This window comes from Saccostrea cucullata, unplaced genomic scaffold (genome assembly GCF_032062105.1).
Source record: "Saccostrea cucullata isolate Sc308-1 unplaced genomic scaffold, CSIRO_AGI_Scuc_v1 ctg2219, whole genome shotgun sequence".
NCBI classification, from domain to species: Eukaryota; Metazoa; Mollusca; class Bivalvia; order Ostreida; family Ostreidae; genus Saccostrea; species Saccostrea cuccullata.
Genome location: NW_026930392.1, coordinates 213,770 through 230,141, shown reverse-complemented (window position 1 = coordinate 230,141; position 16,372 = coordinate 213,770). Strand labels below are relative to the sequence as shown.

The window sequence follows — 16,372 nt, the reverse complement described above, 5'->3', positions numbered from 1 at the left end:
CGACGCTCTGCCTATCAAACAACATCCGTGCCGTCTCAATCCAATAAAATTGCAGTACCTAAGAAGGGAAGTGCAGTACATGTTGGACAATGACATTATTGAACCTAGTAAAAGTAATTGGAGCTCACCGTGTATTCTTGTACCAAAACAGGACGGTTCCTACCGATTATGTACAGACTTTAGAAAGGTGAATTCTGTTACCAAAACCGATTCATATCCAATACCTAGAATCGATGACTGTATTGACAACATTGGAAACGCGAAATTTGTCAGTAAATTTGACCTGTTGAAAGGCTACTGGCAAGTACCGTTAACGGAAAGAGCAAAAGAAATATCTGCTTTTGCTACACCAGATGGACTTTACCAGTATAAAGTAATGCCTTTTGGCATGAAAAACGCACCGGCTACATTCCAAAGGATGATTCACTCCCTTCTTCAAGACCTTGAGAAATGTGAGGCCTACATTGATGATGTCGTCATATACAGCAACACATGGGACGAACATCTCCGAATCATGCGTGCTTTATTTGACATTTTAGCTAAAGCAAACTTAACTGTGAATCTTGAGAAGAGCGAATATTGTCATGCTTATGTAGAGTATTTAGGTCATAAAGTAGGTCAAGGTTATGTTACACCCATTATGGCTAGAGCGGAAGCTATTTCAAAGTTCCCGATTCCTACAAACAAGAAAGAATTAATGAGGTTTTTGGGCATGGCTGGGTTTTACAGAAAATTTTGTCCAAATTTTTCCTCAGTTGTTGGTCCACTTACAAATCTTTTACAAAAGAGGGTTAACTTTGAATGGACAAAGGACTGTGAAAAATCCTTTCATAAAATCAAATCTGTCCTTATGAGCAACCCAGTTCTGTCAACTCCAGATTTTTCTAAGCAATTTAAGCTTACTGTTGATGCTAGTGATGTTGGAATCGGGGCAGCTTTGTTTCAAGAACATAGTGATAAGGTAGATAGAGTTGTTTCTTATTTTTCAAAGAAACTTACAAAATGTCAACAAAAGTATTCCACCATTGAAAAGGAATGCCTTGCTTTGTTGTTAGCCTTACAGCATTTTGATGTTTATCTGAATGTTACTTTGCATCCAATTCTTGTATATACGGATCACAACCCCCTGACATTTTTGCATAAATTGTCAAACAAGAATCAAAGACTGACTAGATGGAGTTTGTTGTTACAAGAATACAACTTAATAATTAAGCATATCAAAGGCAAAGACAATGTTATTGCAGACGCCTTGTCAAGAGTATCGTAAACATTCTAGGTTTTGTATTAATGTACCTATGTTTTAATAATATAAGTTTTCATTGACATTCAAACTTTTTAAGGGGGGAGGTGTTGTGTGATGTGTTGTATTTGTATTGTTTCATCTTGTATATTATTAGTAACATTTAGTTTCTTGAACTTTCCAGAGTGGTCCACATGTTTGGTCATTTGATCTAGAACATTCTTAAATTTTGTGTATGTCCAGATTGTTCCAGTAATATCATGTTTTAATAATTTCTAGAATATTCTAGATTTATGATACTATATAAATACCCTGTCAATTCGATGCATATACAATACTTTTGTCGTATGAGCACCATTGAGATATAACTGGGATATATATTTTCACTGGGACATTGTGTGCAGCAACGGACACTTTGATGTATGTATTTTTAGATTCTTGCTAAGTTTGTACTTTATGATTTGTATATATTAATGTTAATAAATTATTGTTAAGTTTAAATTGTGTTATTGATCTTTGCTGGCATTTAGGGTTATTCTGACCCATAACAGAATATTTATATATTATCTTTTCTGGTTACATGTTACAGATTTTTTGATATTTCAAACAGTCCATTATTCATTTGTCAGTGTTTAATTTCTCAAACCGTCTATTATTCACTAATATCATGATCGAACTGTCAGGGTTTTAACCTCTTGAGTTAGTTTATTTTCTAACTATGGTCATTTTGATATAACATGTTTCTGTGTCCATACACGGAGACGCGGCTGTCGATTGGAAGAATTCAGACTGGGCGTTTAAAGTTTGACTTGGAATATTATCCTCAGACAGGATTATTTGTTATATAAAAGGGTCAATATGTATGCACATTTTGTTTTATCATGGATTTAGGGCAACGAATCACTGGAAAACCATGTGCCCCCTCCCCCCTCCTCCTACTTCGATCCGCTATCATTTGCGACAATATACTTTTTGTTTCAAGCAGACTTAGACGTTTTTTTTAGAACTCTACATCTCGCTCTACAGATAATACTTTAACACAGAAACATATGAACGATTAGTTATGCATGTTGAAATTGACTAATTACATGTACACTAACGAAGAGCTTGCTCTAAATATTGGAAACTAATTATTTTTATACCTTTTATAGTCTTTCTTTTTGAAAAAAACCTATTCTTACTTGACAAGGCCCGGAGTCACGGGCTCTTCTCAGTTTTAAATTATCGTCTTTTCCAATGAAAAATAAACTTCATAAGAAATTTGATATTTATTTACACCGCGAACAGTTCATGAAAGTTCATTGTGTCGTGAAACGGAAAAAGTTTCGTGCGAAATAATTTTATTCATCGTGTATACTATATTTTGAGAATGTTTGCAATAAACTAGGCAGAAGAGGCGTGCGGTGATGTCTATTAAGTAAGTAAACTTCAGATAAAGGTCACAGTGAAGTGTGACAAATTATTCCACGACCTTTTTGAACCCCTTATCGAACACAGAATCAACGTGTTTACCTGTAGCTGCTCTGGGATATTATTAGAAAGTGAACGAACAGCTCCACCACCAGGCGCGGAATCTGAATCCAACAAGCACCCAGATATATTGCATGACTATTTTAAGGTAGGTATTCAAATTAATTCTACAGTTATATTTTAGGTATAAAGTATTTGGAGTCGATTTGTCAAAATTTCATAATGCCGCAGAAAGAAATTTGGAAACGAGAGTGACTTTACGAGTACATTTTCCTTTCTGGCTCTTAATTCAGAAGATATGGCCTTTTAAACATAAAAAATATCCTTGGAAAAACGTATTGTCAAATATGTTTTAAGCTTGTCATAAAAGATTGCCTTAGGTTAAAAGAAGCATTTATTTAGTAATATATCATGCAGAGAAAAGTAGATGCACATATTTAATGAATGTTTACAGACATTAAATCGTTTAACTTAAAGAACTATATTCGGTATATTGCATATCTTTGCCCCCACAAAAATCAAATTTTGAAAAATTCTTAAAAAGTGTTGTATTGTTTAAATTGTATGAAAAATACAAATTAGCAAAACATATAGCTTCAAAGTAGGTTATTGACAATTTTTGTTTTTTGACGTCACAAACTAGTCGGATTTTACATTATTTTTTAAAAAAGGACAAAATGGACAAAATTCCAATAATTTTAGCTATACTAGAATAGGTTAAAGCCTTACTACATGTATGGGTTATAGCCTCACTACATGTAACTGCAGAACTGTAGCTCTCTGCTTGAGAAAATTCGGACAGATAAACCAGAGAGCTACAGATCCAAGCGTTGTAAAAACCCTCGATTTACGTCAACGATTTTTTGTCGCTCACTATGGGTATTTTCCCGTGTATTTTATACTTTCCCCAGCTTTGAACATAATTTTAAACGGTATTTAATAATTAATCATACATTAAACTTCAATTCCTGATCATTTACTTACCTCTCAACGCTAACAAATGGCTGTTTGTGGTTACGGACGTCGAAATGGAACTCTTTTAAACCGACATTACAAAACTATACACAAGACTGTTTCGGACCGTTAAAAGGTAAACAAAGTATAAAATATAAGAGTTAAATATTTGAATTATTTAAGGAATGAATTTAATAGCTACCCATTTTATACGGTATAAACTGGGGTTGGGGCAATTTACGCTTTATAAACCGCGAAGCGGTTTATAAAAAAACGTAAACTGTTCCAACCCAGTTTATACCGCATAAAATGGGTAGCTATTAAATTCATTGCTTATAATTTAATTTTCATTCATTTAATGTAAGAAAAAAAAAATGATTGTTCTAACAAAATGACTTCATTTTGTACAAAATTTGAATGTAACCTCAGGCGGATTGATACGTTTTTGACGCAAGTCATTGTGACGTAGGCAACCCATTTTATACGAAATAAAGTAAAAATTTTTATCCAATCAAATACAGCGTTACAACCAGAATTAAACTATTATAGGATACCATTCTAAAAGCCAGAGAAAGCTTAAACTATACGAAATAAATACCTAAAGTAGCGACAAAAAATCGTTGGCGTAAATCGAAGGTTTTTACAACGCTTGTATCTGTAGCTCTCTGCTTTATCTGTCCGAATTTTCTCAAGCAGAGAGCTACAGTTCTGCAGCTACACTACATGTATGGGTTATAGCCTCGCTGCACGTATGGGTTATAATCTCACTACATGTATGGGATATAACCTAACTATATGTATGGTTTATAATCTCACTACATGTATGGGTTATAATCTCACTACATGTATGGGTTTTAACATCACTACATGTATGGGTAATAAACTCACTACATGTATGGGTGATAAGCTCGATCACAACATTTATGGGTTATATCCTTGATCACAACATGTATGGGTTATAACCTCACTACATGTATTGGTAATAATCTCACTACATGTATGGGTTATAACCTCACTACATGTATGGGTTATAACCTCGATCACAACATATATGGGTTATAACCTCGATCACAACATGTATGGGTTATAGCCTCACTACATGTATGGGTAATAATCTCACTACATGTATGGGTTTTAACCTCACTACATGTACGGGTTATAACCTCGACCACAACATGTATGGGTTATAACCTCGATCACAACATGTATGGGTTATAGCCTCACTACATGTATGGGTAATAATCTCACTACATGTATGGGTTATAACCTCGATCACAACATGTATGGGTTATAACCTCGATCACAACATGTATGGGTTATAACCTCGATCACAACATGTATGGGTTATAACCTCACTTCATGTATGGGTAATAATCTCACTACGCGTAAGGGTTTTAACTCACTAAATGTATGGGTTATAACCTTGATAACAACATGTATGGGTTATAACCTCACTACATGTATAGGTTATAACCTCACTACATGTAAGGGTTAACTTATAACCTCGATCACAACATGTATGGGTTATAAACTCACTACATGTATGGGTTATAGCCTTATAGAAATTATCACTAATTGTACTAACGCTTCTTTAATCACTAGTATTTCATCATATGCTAGACGTATGTAATTAGCCCCTTCACGGTAACTGCGGTACTACTGCTTTGCAGGGCAAAATAATAACTTTTGGCGAAGTTTTTGTTGACAGATAATTAAATGACGTATCTTTAACAATTACTTTTACGTCATATTTCACCAAACTATATCATTTTGCCCTGCAAAAGAGCAGTACCGCAGTTACCGTGAAACGGTCTATTGTATTCTCGAAAAGTTAATAATGTTACCAAGCTTCAATTTCTGAAAATATCTGACAATTTTCTCAGAAGTTTGCTAATCTCATACTCTCCACCTCACAAACTAATTCTTGGTTCTTAAAGTTTTTTCTGGAGCACTTTGTTATTTATCGCTTATTGCCCATCCCACCCATCCCTATCTTTTAACCTTTTTATTAGCCTTTCAATTAACTTCCTAGAAATCTTTCACCCCGTAGAATATTTCATTCATCAACTTCTGCCTTAATATTGGAGAATTGGATTGATACAAAAAAGTTGCGCTCATCTTTGGATTACGGAATTATTAATGCTAATTACAATTGTCCATTAGCATGCCCTACATCAAACGTGGTCGATAATGCTACAGTGTAATGATTGTAATTCGTATCTAATATGTATATTAAAAAGATGGTTGGGTTTCTCATATATCTACATGTATTCAATTTGAAATATTGGGAATCAGGTCTTACAAACAATCTGTTTGAATTTCCGTGGGAACCATTTGCGCGCCGTTGTAAGCAGAATATTTTAATGTTGTTGTTGTTCTTTAATGCCTATCTCGAGAACTCTTTACTCATAATTCTTTAATAAATTATTGTGCGGCATCTTCTTAAAATGAACACTTGGAAATAACAATGAACATGCAACGTATTTTGTGGATTTTAGGGACTTTATTACCTGACAGCTTAACTATGAAGTTTGACGATATCTTGGTGAGGATAGGAGAGTTCGGATTTTACCAGAAGCGGCTCTACCTGATTCTCTGTATACCTGCTATAAACGTGGGCTGTTACATGATGATGTTAGTCTATACCATGCATATACCGGCACACAGGTGACAGACTTTTTCACTGTAAAGTCATTTCGATAATTACTGATTATATACTGACAATTCGCTGATAAAGAACAAAGTACGGTATTAGCAGTAAGAAGATGGGCGTATTTGGCGAGTGATCTGCAGGAATCATTTGTACGAAACATTTATGGTTCAAATGTCCATGATTTGGTTGGCTGAACATATCTAGTCAGATTTTATCAACATGTCCATAGGTTTTTTTTTTATTTAGTTTGAAAGACATTGTGAAATTGTAACATTTATGTCCGTTTTTCCTAGGGGTACTATAACATAGTAATGTTTCACAAAAAATAAACACCTAAAATATTTAATGCACGGATGCATGATACGTGTACATGTACACTGTAGAATAGAAGATTAGAATTGATTTCGCTAGAAAACCAAACTGATCCAAAATTTATCTAATTCAAAATTTTAATACATCAGTACATAAAACGTAACTGACAAAATAAATGGTTGTTTGCAAGGAAAAAAATTAACGCCCCATGCCAGGCTCGAACCTAAAACTTTCTGCTTCGAGTGCACTGAACAGGTACCCCAACTTACTGAGCTTTCATCGCCACACATGTACAGATGATTTTAAAAGGACAGAGAAGCACCACATTCACACATTTGGATTTTTTTGGGGAAAGTTCATTTTTCGTGGTCTCTGGGTCTTCTCTCCATTCTTTAAAAAAGTGTATTCGTTTCTTTGAATTAAAATACACACAAATAACATTTCAAAATCATGGAGAGAAGACACAGAGATAGAAAAATTTTAAAATAACGTGTTTAAAATCGTACCATTTTGTACCAAATGTCTGATCTGGACAATTTTCAAGTTATTTTTTAGTAAATCAAAGCTCAATTTTGGGAAAATATTTTCCTTTCCTGTTGCACAAGAACCCGATAAATAAAGAGAATGTTAAAATTTCATCTGACATGTCGATAGAATTCCTGCCGAAAGCCAATCAAAAGCGCCCTCATTCTTTGCCGCAAAATTGCTAATCTTTTATACATATAACACCGTGTGTATCCAAACATGCGGGGTGTATACTATGTTGTGCGCGGGGTGTATGCTTCCGAAGCGAGAGAAAGGGGGTCGAGGTACGTTCTTTGTCCGTTTTCTCAACTTACGGATATTTTTCGCCATAAAGCAAATAAAAATCCTGATTTCTATGTAATGTCACCCTAACACTAACAGTTTAAAAAGCTAAACATTTTCAGGTATATTTCCGCAAATATTTCGAAAGATTCTGCGTCGCCATTGCATTGCATTGCATTGCACAGTCATATTAGGCCTATTTCCGCGAAAGCGAGGTGACATTAAGAGCCATTCTCTGTAATGATTTGAAATTTTATATAGGAGCTGTGGCACGCATAGTCTCAGAATTTCTCCAAACTCTCTATGATAAAAGTCATTGATACTCTAAACTGAAATCAGGCAAAAATTGGTTGCTATGTTTTATAGTTACCATGGCAACATGCCGTAAAGTTCGAAAAATGGCATTTCTTAACATGTTTAGAGTCCCATAGTTAACATTTGCGGCAAAGCAAACAATTGGTAATGACTGTTTCCAAAAGCTGAAGGCCAGATGTCTCAAATGCATGATAAACATGTTTGGTAAATCAACTATTACATACGTTACTATGGTAACAAAGTATTCAAAAGTTAAAAAAAATATTCATTGAATTTTATAAAGTCTTACACGTAAAAATAAAAAGCAATTATAGGATGAAATGTGACCAAATAATAGAAAAAAGAGCCTTGAAACATATACCAAGAACAGAATATGATATTTCATTTTGGTTGGCAATGGTTGCCAAGGTTTTTATACCACAGAGAGCCTTCAAAGTAACATTCTGTATGTTTAAATCTGATCTTATCTTTTAGAAAAGCACATTTCCTCATAACTAATGATCAATTTTACAAGATGTTGGTGTGCTCTAAGTTTTCCCATTTGAAAAAATTCAGATTAGATTCTTTAAATAGAGCGTTGCTATGGAAATAAGCAGAAAATATATGCTTAAAAACCTGAAAAATATTTACTTTCCTTGGATACGTACCCTTAAATGTAGATTCCCAAAACTTTTATGATTGATATTTATTAACAGCTAACTTGACTTTTAATTTTGACTATCATCCAATCTCTAAGTGGATGCAAGAAGTTGGCACACAGGGTTTAATATTGATATAAAGTTCACAAAATCGAACATTTTCCCTTCGTGGTAACCATAGCAACAGTGTTGTTTTATTCATCAAATTTTATCAATATGTGATATTCAACTTCAGTTCTAACAGATAAGAACTATTCAAGCTGAGTCCTTTAATTTGTTTCTTGATTAAATGGCAATTTAATTCTTAATGCAGCGAAAAATAATTCACTTTTAAGCACTGGTACTTTGTTTCCATGGTAACACTGCAAAGTAGCAATTATACACAATATTTCTTGTGGTTTTGGTGTTGCAAGGTCCTAAGGATGCATATTTGCCAGTCTTGAATTTTCATGTATTTCCTCAAGTCAGTAGCATTAACCCAATCTTAGTTACTTGTTTTGCATGGTTACGCTGTGTTACCATGGCAACCATAAAAGTTATTTATAGAATAATATTGCTTATACTTATATACTTAAGGTCAAACATTTTCATTGTTTTTCTAAAGTCTTTGATTGAGTTTGAGCATGTAACACCTACCATTAGTGAATACGGAGTGTTTTTCAGCATATTTCACCATTTTAAACGTATTCCAAATGTACCCTTGGTTACCACTTACTTAGAGATATATTCTAAACAGTTTCTTTACAGTATAAGAGACATCAAGGTGTCATGTTTTTGTGAGAATGGTTTGTTTGCTTTTTCTAGTTTTTATTAAGCCACAGTCAAGATTTAAAGTAGCTGAAAATCTCGATTTTTCAAACTTTTCCGGCTGTTGCCATAGCAACCGAGACACATAGCAACGAAATTTTGTTTGATATTTGTTTCTGGTGTCAAGTACTAAGCATGAGTGAAGTTTCATCAAAATCGGTGACCATGCGTGGCAACAAAGTTTAAGTGGTTACAGAGAATGGCTATTAAATCTCATTCTTCTGTCCGTCACAAAAACTTTAACCTTGCCCATAACTTTTGATTTGGTGGAGCTATGACTTTCATATTTCACTTGTGTATTTCTTATGACAAGACCTTTCTTTGGGTGCCACCAAATTTGACCTTTTTACCTTGACCTTGGAGTTTGACCCACATTTACACAAACATTCCAAACTTTTTACTTTGGCCATAACTTTTGAATGGTAGGTACTAGGACTTTCATATTTCACAAATATATTTTTTTGTGGCAAGACCTTTTATTGGATACCAACAACCTTGACTTTTTGACCTTGACCTTGGAGATTTACGTACTTATGAAAAAACTTTACCTTGACCATAACTTTTGAACGGTAAGGACTAAGGATTTCGTACTTCACATATGCAATTCTTGTGAGAAGACCTTTCATTGGATACCAAGAACTTTTACCCTTTGACCTTGATCTTGGAGTTTTAACTACTTTTTAAAAACTTTAACATTGGTCACAATTTTTGAACGGTAGATACTAGGACTTTCATATTTCATATATGGCGTCTTTGTAGCAAGACCTTTTATTAGATACCAACAACTTTGACCTTTTGACCTTGACTTTGGAGATTCACGTTCTTATGAAAAAAACTTTAACCTTAATGGTCATAACTTTTGAACGGTAAGGGCTAGGGCTTTCATACTTCACATATGTAATCCTTGTGAGAAGACCTTTCACTGGATACCAACAACTTTCACCCTTTGATCTTGACCTTGGAGTTGACCTACTTTTAAAAACTTTAACTTTGGCCATAATTTTTAACTTTTTAACGGTTAGGATTAGGGTTTTCATCCTTCACATATGCATTATTTGTGACAAGACCTTTCTTAAGAAACCAACAATTCAGACCCTTTTACGTTGGAGTTTAAACTACCTTTCAAAAATATATCCTCGACTATGACTTTTGAACAGGTGGTGCTAGGGATTTTGTATTTTACAATCATATTTCTTGTGAGAAAAACCCTTCTTTGGGTAATTATATATACATGTATATATTTATTTTGCATTAAAAAAATTCAATCTTCTTAATCTTGCCATTCGGGGTCGTCAGTGTTTCACAAACACATCTTGTTCCTTATATTGAGAAGAGACAGAGCTTTCATATATGACATGTGCATTACCTGTGACAAGATAATTCCGAGCAGATAAATACTTGTGCAGACAAGCAAATTCAAAGAATTGTGGTCCTCCGCTTTCGGTGTCTTTGTGGGTGAGATGTTATTTTTTTTATGACATATTGTGTTTAATATGAACACCCTATATCATTTATTTAGAAATTATCATTAAAGTTGATTTTTTTTAAATGTCAATCGTGAGGGTCAAGGTCAAGGGGTAAGAAACCATAGCATATACGTGTATGCAACTTCCAGCTGGTAAATCGGGGCTCGCAAGCTCGTGCATTTGTACAGCCAACTTGAGACAATATTCACCAATATAATGTTCAATAACCCTATATCATGTAAAAATCCTACTCCTAGCAAGGTAAGTATAAGTATATACAGGTGTATGTGCATTATAAATGTGCGCTTTATATTGTCCCAAAACGTACAATAACATGTTATAAAATCTTTGCAATAATGAGTTAGATATACATTGGAAACACATGTCACTTAAGGACAGATGATACAAGCAAACTTTTGTCAAAGAATTCGAAAATAACAACTTGGGTCATGTTTGAATAGATGAAATTAATAACTTTCACCGCGTAGTTTTTAATTTTTTACTCAAATTCGGACAAAAATGGAATTTAAAATGAAAAATGTTTGTATAGATTTATAAGGATGGTTTCAGAAGGGCAGACTTTTGAACATCACAGAAGGTTTACTATTTCTTCATATTCTAGAAATTTATTATTTGCATCATTTACAATGAAATTAGGCTAAAAAATATTATCAATCCAGGCAGCCATCAATTTTTTGTTTGTATCATCTGTCCTTAATCCTTAATTGAAGTGCAAGCAGAAAACCAACATCTACGTTCTAAAGTTAAGGTATCCGAAACAAAAAGTACTAATTTGTATGCGCCCGGATCGATAGATCCGAGGCGTATATTGTTTTTGTCCTGTCTGTCTGTCTGTCTGTTTGTTTGTCTGCAAACTTTAACCTTCGCCATAACTTTTGAACCATGAAAGATAGAGACTTCATATGTGGTACGCATACACCACTAACTAAGCTCTTTCAAATGACACCAAGGTCAATGACCTTGTGACTTTGACTGTGGCCTATATGCTAAAAATAGTTTTTTTTTCTGCAAACATTAACCTTTGCCATAACTTTTGAACCATGAAAGATAGAGACTTCATATTAGGTATGCATATTCTACAAATCAAGTTCTTCAAATGACACAAAGGTTAATGACCTTGTGACCTTGACTGTGACTTATATGCTAAAATTAGCTTTTTTCAAACTTTGTTGCCGCCGGGCGCATAGCCATAGTGTTTCACAAACACATCTTGTTACACTTGTAATTCAGGTAAAAATTGTGAATACATGTATATTTATTTTAAGTTAATTTTTTCTGTGGTATTTTTATTTATTACCTACCTACGAGATGATAAGGGGATACGCAGAATGTGAAAAGTTTTGCACCCTCGCTTGCACGTTATGAGTTCACAATCTATTACAATTCCATTATGTTTGCATGTATTACATATTACAGAGATGAAAAAAGAATTTTTAAACTTCATTTACTTTTTTCTTGTAACGCATGTTTATGACAAGGATGGATCCAGGAAATATGCCTAAAGCGGGAGGGGTGGCATACAAAGCAGAAACAATCATGTACAAACATGTACCGTAAGAAATATAGTTTACTGATGCAAAGGAAATGGGTCCTTATGTTCTAATTCACCAGTTCAACCGAACATAAATTATTTATAAATTCAAAACTCCAACACATGTTTAGGAAGGGCATCGCCTGCGTCTGTGCAACAGACATTTATTACACATAAATGTTACAAATATTCTAAATATTCTTCTTTGAAACAACATTCTACAAAATGAAAAACGAAAATGTTAAATCATATCAGATATATACATTATAAAGTAGGGTGGGTGGGCGGGGACTTGTTGCACTAAGCGCAGCGAAACCTCGAATAACCTCTAATTCTTAATACCTGGAGACAGGTAAACTTCCTATTCCGCACGATTTCATTTGAACTCATATCAATCGTTAAAATCCAATCAAATCTTAGATACTATAAATACTACCTAAACACGTAAACAAACAACACAACGTGTTTCCGACACCAATTATAAATATATTAATATTTTTAACCACAAAACTTTCATACACTCTCAAAAATGGATGGAAAAAACATTTGATAAGGGTAGGCTTGTGATGGACCAAACCGACATATAATTGTTTGTGGAATATCTGTAAATGTATACAAATGCCTCTTATAAATATTATAGGATTAAACGTTCTTTTTGAAAAATTTATCGATGTGTAAACTCTTGACATTTTACTCACAAACTAAATAAAAGTGCGAATTTTTAAAAATATCTAAATTATTTCTCTTTGAGGCCTCCATACAATCCGTTATTTCTGGACGGCGTAGGAATACATTTTACCGTAAAGGAACGTAATCGAGATGAATTTCGATAGAGTTCAACTTAAATTGTCAAAACAATCGATAAATAAACTTACAACAACTAATCGAATGTTGTTTAAGTCAACAAATATCGTAATTACGAGTTTACTTCAGAATAGTTCGTCTTTGACCATGGCCATGTTGACATAAACAACAACTCTCATAGCGAAAGTGAGCAGACCGACGACGCCTTCAATTTTCACTTGTTTATTCAAATATTGAGGAACAATATAGAAAGTAAATATGAATTTGATGCTAATAGGGCAAGAGTTTGAGGTACGTTTCTTTTCCCTGTCAAAACGATACAGACTGAGCTTATTTTCTACGTATGAACGTTGAAATAGCGATTTTTAAAATTCACACTCGTGATCGGACAGTGACATAAACATTTTCACGGCGTCCATCAGTTAGGCAGTCTAGTATTTGCCAGTTTTGTTTAAGCCCTAATTAAATTTAAAGTTTCTTGTATTCATTATTTAGCCAGAACAGACCCAGAAATAACTGCTTTCATTGTTTATTCGATAACCTAGTAGTGTCATCAAGAAAGTAGTTCTGATTGAAAGAATTTATCGATGTGTAAAAATTTTCTGGAACGTGTTCTCGTCCAATCAAAACACAGGAAATCAATAGATAAAATGAAGATTGGAATTATTCAGTTGTATTCTATATATCGGGGAAATTATTGGAGAGGGCCCGCCCCTCCCCGGTTCCTACGGCTATGCTTTTTCAAGAAAATTGAAACTCCCTTTTTATTGAATGGTTCTATTGCTTATAAAATTGAATTATCTGAATTTTCCCAGAAGCATGAATGGCCAGGACCCGTAATTATAGGTGAGCATTTACGAATGGAGACAGTGGTCATTCAAAGAATGACGTGAAGAATGGTGTGACCTATTGTTTAAGTAATGGAGAGGTCATTTGCACCAACTCAACCATGAAAAACAGGAAGAGTTGGGTGACCTATTGTTAAAGTAATGGAGGGGTCATTTAAAACAAATCAACTATAAAAGTCTATACCTTACTGATTCTTTATCATATCAATATGGAAGCATCTAGCAGTGATGATGAAATTTTCTTGACTCAGCGACATTACAAGGTTGATACTACAAACAGTGACTATGACACTGATAATTTAGTATCTGATATACTTGGATTAGAAGAAGTTCAGCCCAATCTCAAAAAACCTGTTCAAAATGAGCCATATGCGCCTCAATGCTCCGATATTAGCGATGCAGATGACGATTTACTCGTTCTGACGGCAGAAAAGGTGGAAACAGAATGCCGATTTAGCGATCTAAAAACGGACAAGGAAATTTCAGAACTACAAACAAAACAGTTAAGTTTTCAAGTTTTACAGATGTATATTTCTATTTTAATAGCATGTTTTAAAGAACAGGATAATTTACTATAAGGATCGAAGATGAAAACAAGATGCAATATCAAATTTAGAATGATGATTATTTTCTTACTCAAAATTATTTCATTTCAGGTTTGCACCCGCAACTAGATCGAAAATACGGTGGGCCGTCAGCACATTCAGAGAGTGGCAAAGATTTCGGAATGAAATGTCGAAAAGTCGATCGGATATTAGTCCCATTCTTGTTGATATTGACAAAATGACAATGGATGAGTTGAAGTACACAGTGTCACGTTTTATATGTGAAGCCAAAAAAGTAGACGGATCGGAATACCCCCCAGAAACATTGTATAGTTTTGTGATCTGTTTACAGTTATACATGGATACCCTTGGATATAACTACAAGTTTTTAATTGATGATGAGTTTTCTCAAATAAAAAACACCTTGGATAATGTTATGAAATCAAAGGCCAAAGATAATGTCGGTGGCGCAAAAAAACAGGCTTTACCAATTACAGAGGACGAGGAAGATATATTGTGGTCTAAATGTATTCTAGGGGACACCAATCCTGAACAGCTTCTGTATACATTACTCTATCTAATTGGCCTTCATTTCGCTTTACGTGGGGGACAAGATCATCGAAGTTTAAGAAGAGGAGACCGTTCACAATTATCTGTTTCTGAGGATGCTCAGGGGAAATTTCTTAGTTATACGGAGGACACATCAAAGAGTAATCAAGGTGGATTAAAACATAGAAAAATTTCCAAAAAATCTGTCCAAGCATATGAAAATAAGCAAATGCCTAACAGATGTATAGTGAAATATTATGAGAAATATATTAGTAAGTGTCCCGATGTAAAAGTGTGTGACGCGTTTTATCTTCGCCCACTTGCAAAACCAACTGAGGAACAATGGTATTCTGTTCAGCCCATTGGTAGGCATAAACTTGCAAATGTTGTTTCTGATCTGTGCAAACAGGGAGGACTACATGGATTTAGAACAAACCACTCGTTACGCGCTTCAGCAGCAACTCGACTGTATCACGCTGGCGTGGATGAGCAGCTTATTTCGGAGGTAACTGGCCATAGATCGAATGCTATCCGGAACTACAAACGAACAACCGCAGCACAAAAACGGAATTTGAGTGAAATTCTCCAAGGACATAAAGACAGTGATATTGATATCAATAACAATAGCCATTGTAAATGTGTCAAGTCCGGATCCGATTTTCAAGTCTCTGTAAATATTTCATTTAATAAAAAGTGAAGTAATTTTGCTTGAAATAAAAATTATCAAAAGTTATTGTGTTATACTAAATATAACAATGGTTGACCTACTTTCCGAACGCTCCATTCCTTATAAATAATGGAGCGTTCAAACAAAAGAATGACGTCACAGGTGGATTTTAATCATACGTTGATGGCCTAACGGTTCACCTTTCAGAAGTGTTAAGTTAAAACCTAGGGTTAGTAGGGTAGAACCATGTAACAAATAAAGATTATTTATTTGTAGTTTAAAAACAGTACATATATGAATAAAATACCAAACAAACGTTTATATTCAAAACAAAATATATTTACTGGTTTCAGGGAGAAAGTCAAGATGCAGGTGCATTTTGGTTAGTATTATTGCAACCTCACAACATCTGAGGATGAAAAATATATTTAAATACAGAAATCAAGTAAACTGATTGAGAACCAGGAAATAAGGTAGTGAATGTCAATCCCGAATTACTTCTATGGTCAAAAAAAGAATACTTTAGTATTTTGCGTAAGTCTACATAATTTTGCGTGGAGTTATCGCCCTTATAATATTAAATGACATCATTTTTTTTGCATAAATAGTCAATTTTGATAACTAAAATGAAAAGATCAAGAATAGACATTCCTTATATTTCTTGTAAGATAACGATGAAAATGTTTTCTTTATTATGGAAAAAGAATTATTTCCACTTCTTAAATTGTAAATAATAATAAAACAT

General features: G+C 34.0%; 1 protein-coding gene across 1 annotated transcript in view; it reads left to right on the top strand.

Moving 5' to 3' along the window:
- Nucleotides 1-2,550: 2,550 nt before the first annotated feature.
- The window catches only part of LOC134228392 (organic cation transporter protein-like), a 32,917-nt gene continuing 19,095 nt past the window's right edge, over nucleotides 2,551-16,372 (top strand). The window contains exons 1-2 of the mRNA XM_062710041.1: nucleotides 2,551-2,858; nucleotides 6,163-6,331. Of these exons, the coding sequence (XP_062566025.1) occupies nucleotides 6,189-6,331 (143 nt within the window). The 5' untranslated portion in view covers nucleotides 2,551-2,858; nucleotides 6,163-6,188. The remainder of the gene's footprint in view (nucleotides 2,859-6,162; nucleotides 6,332-16,372) is intronic.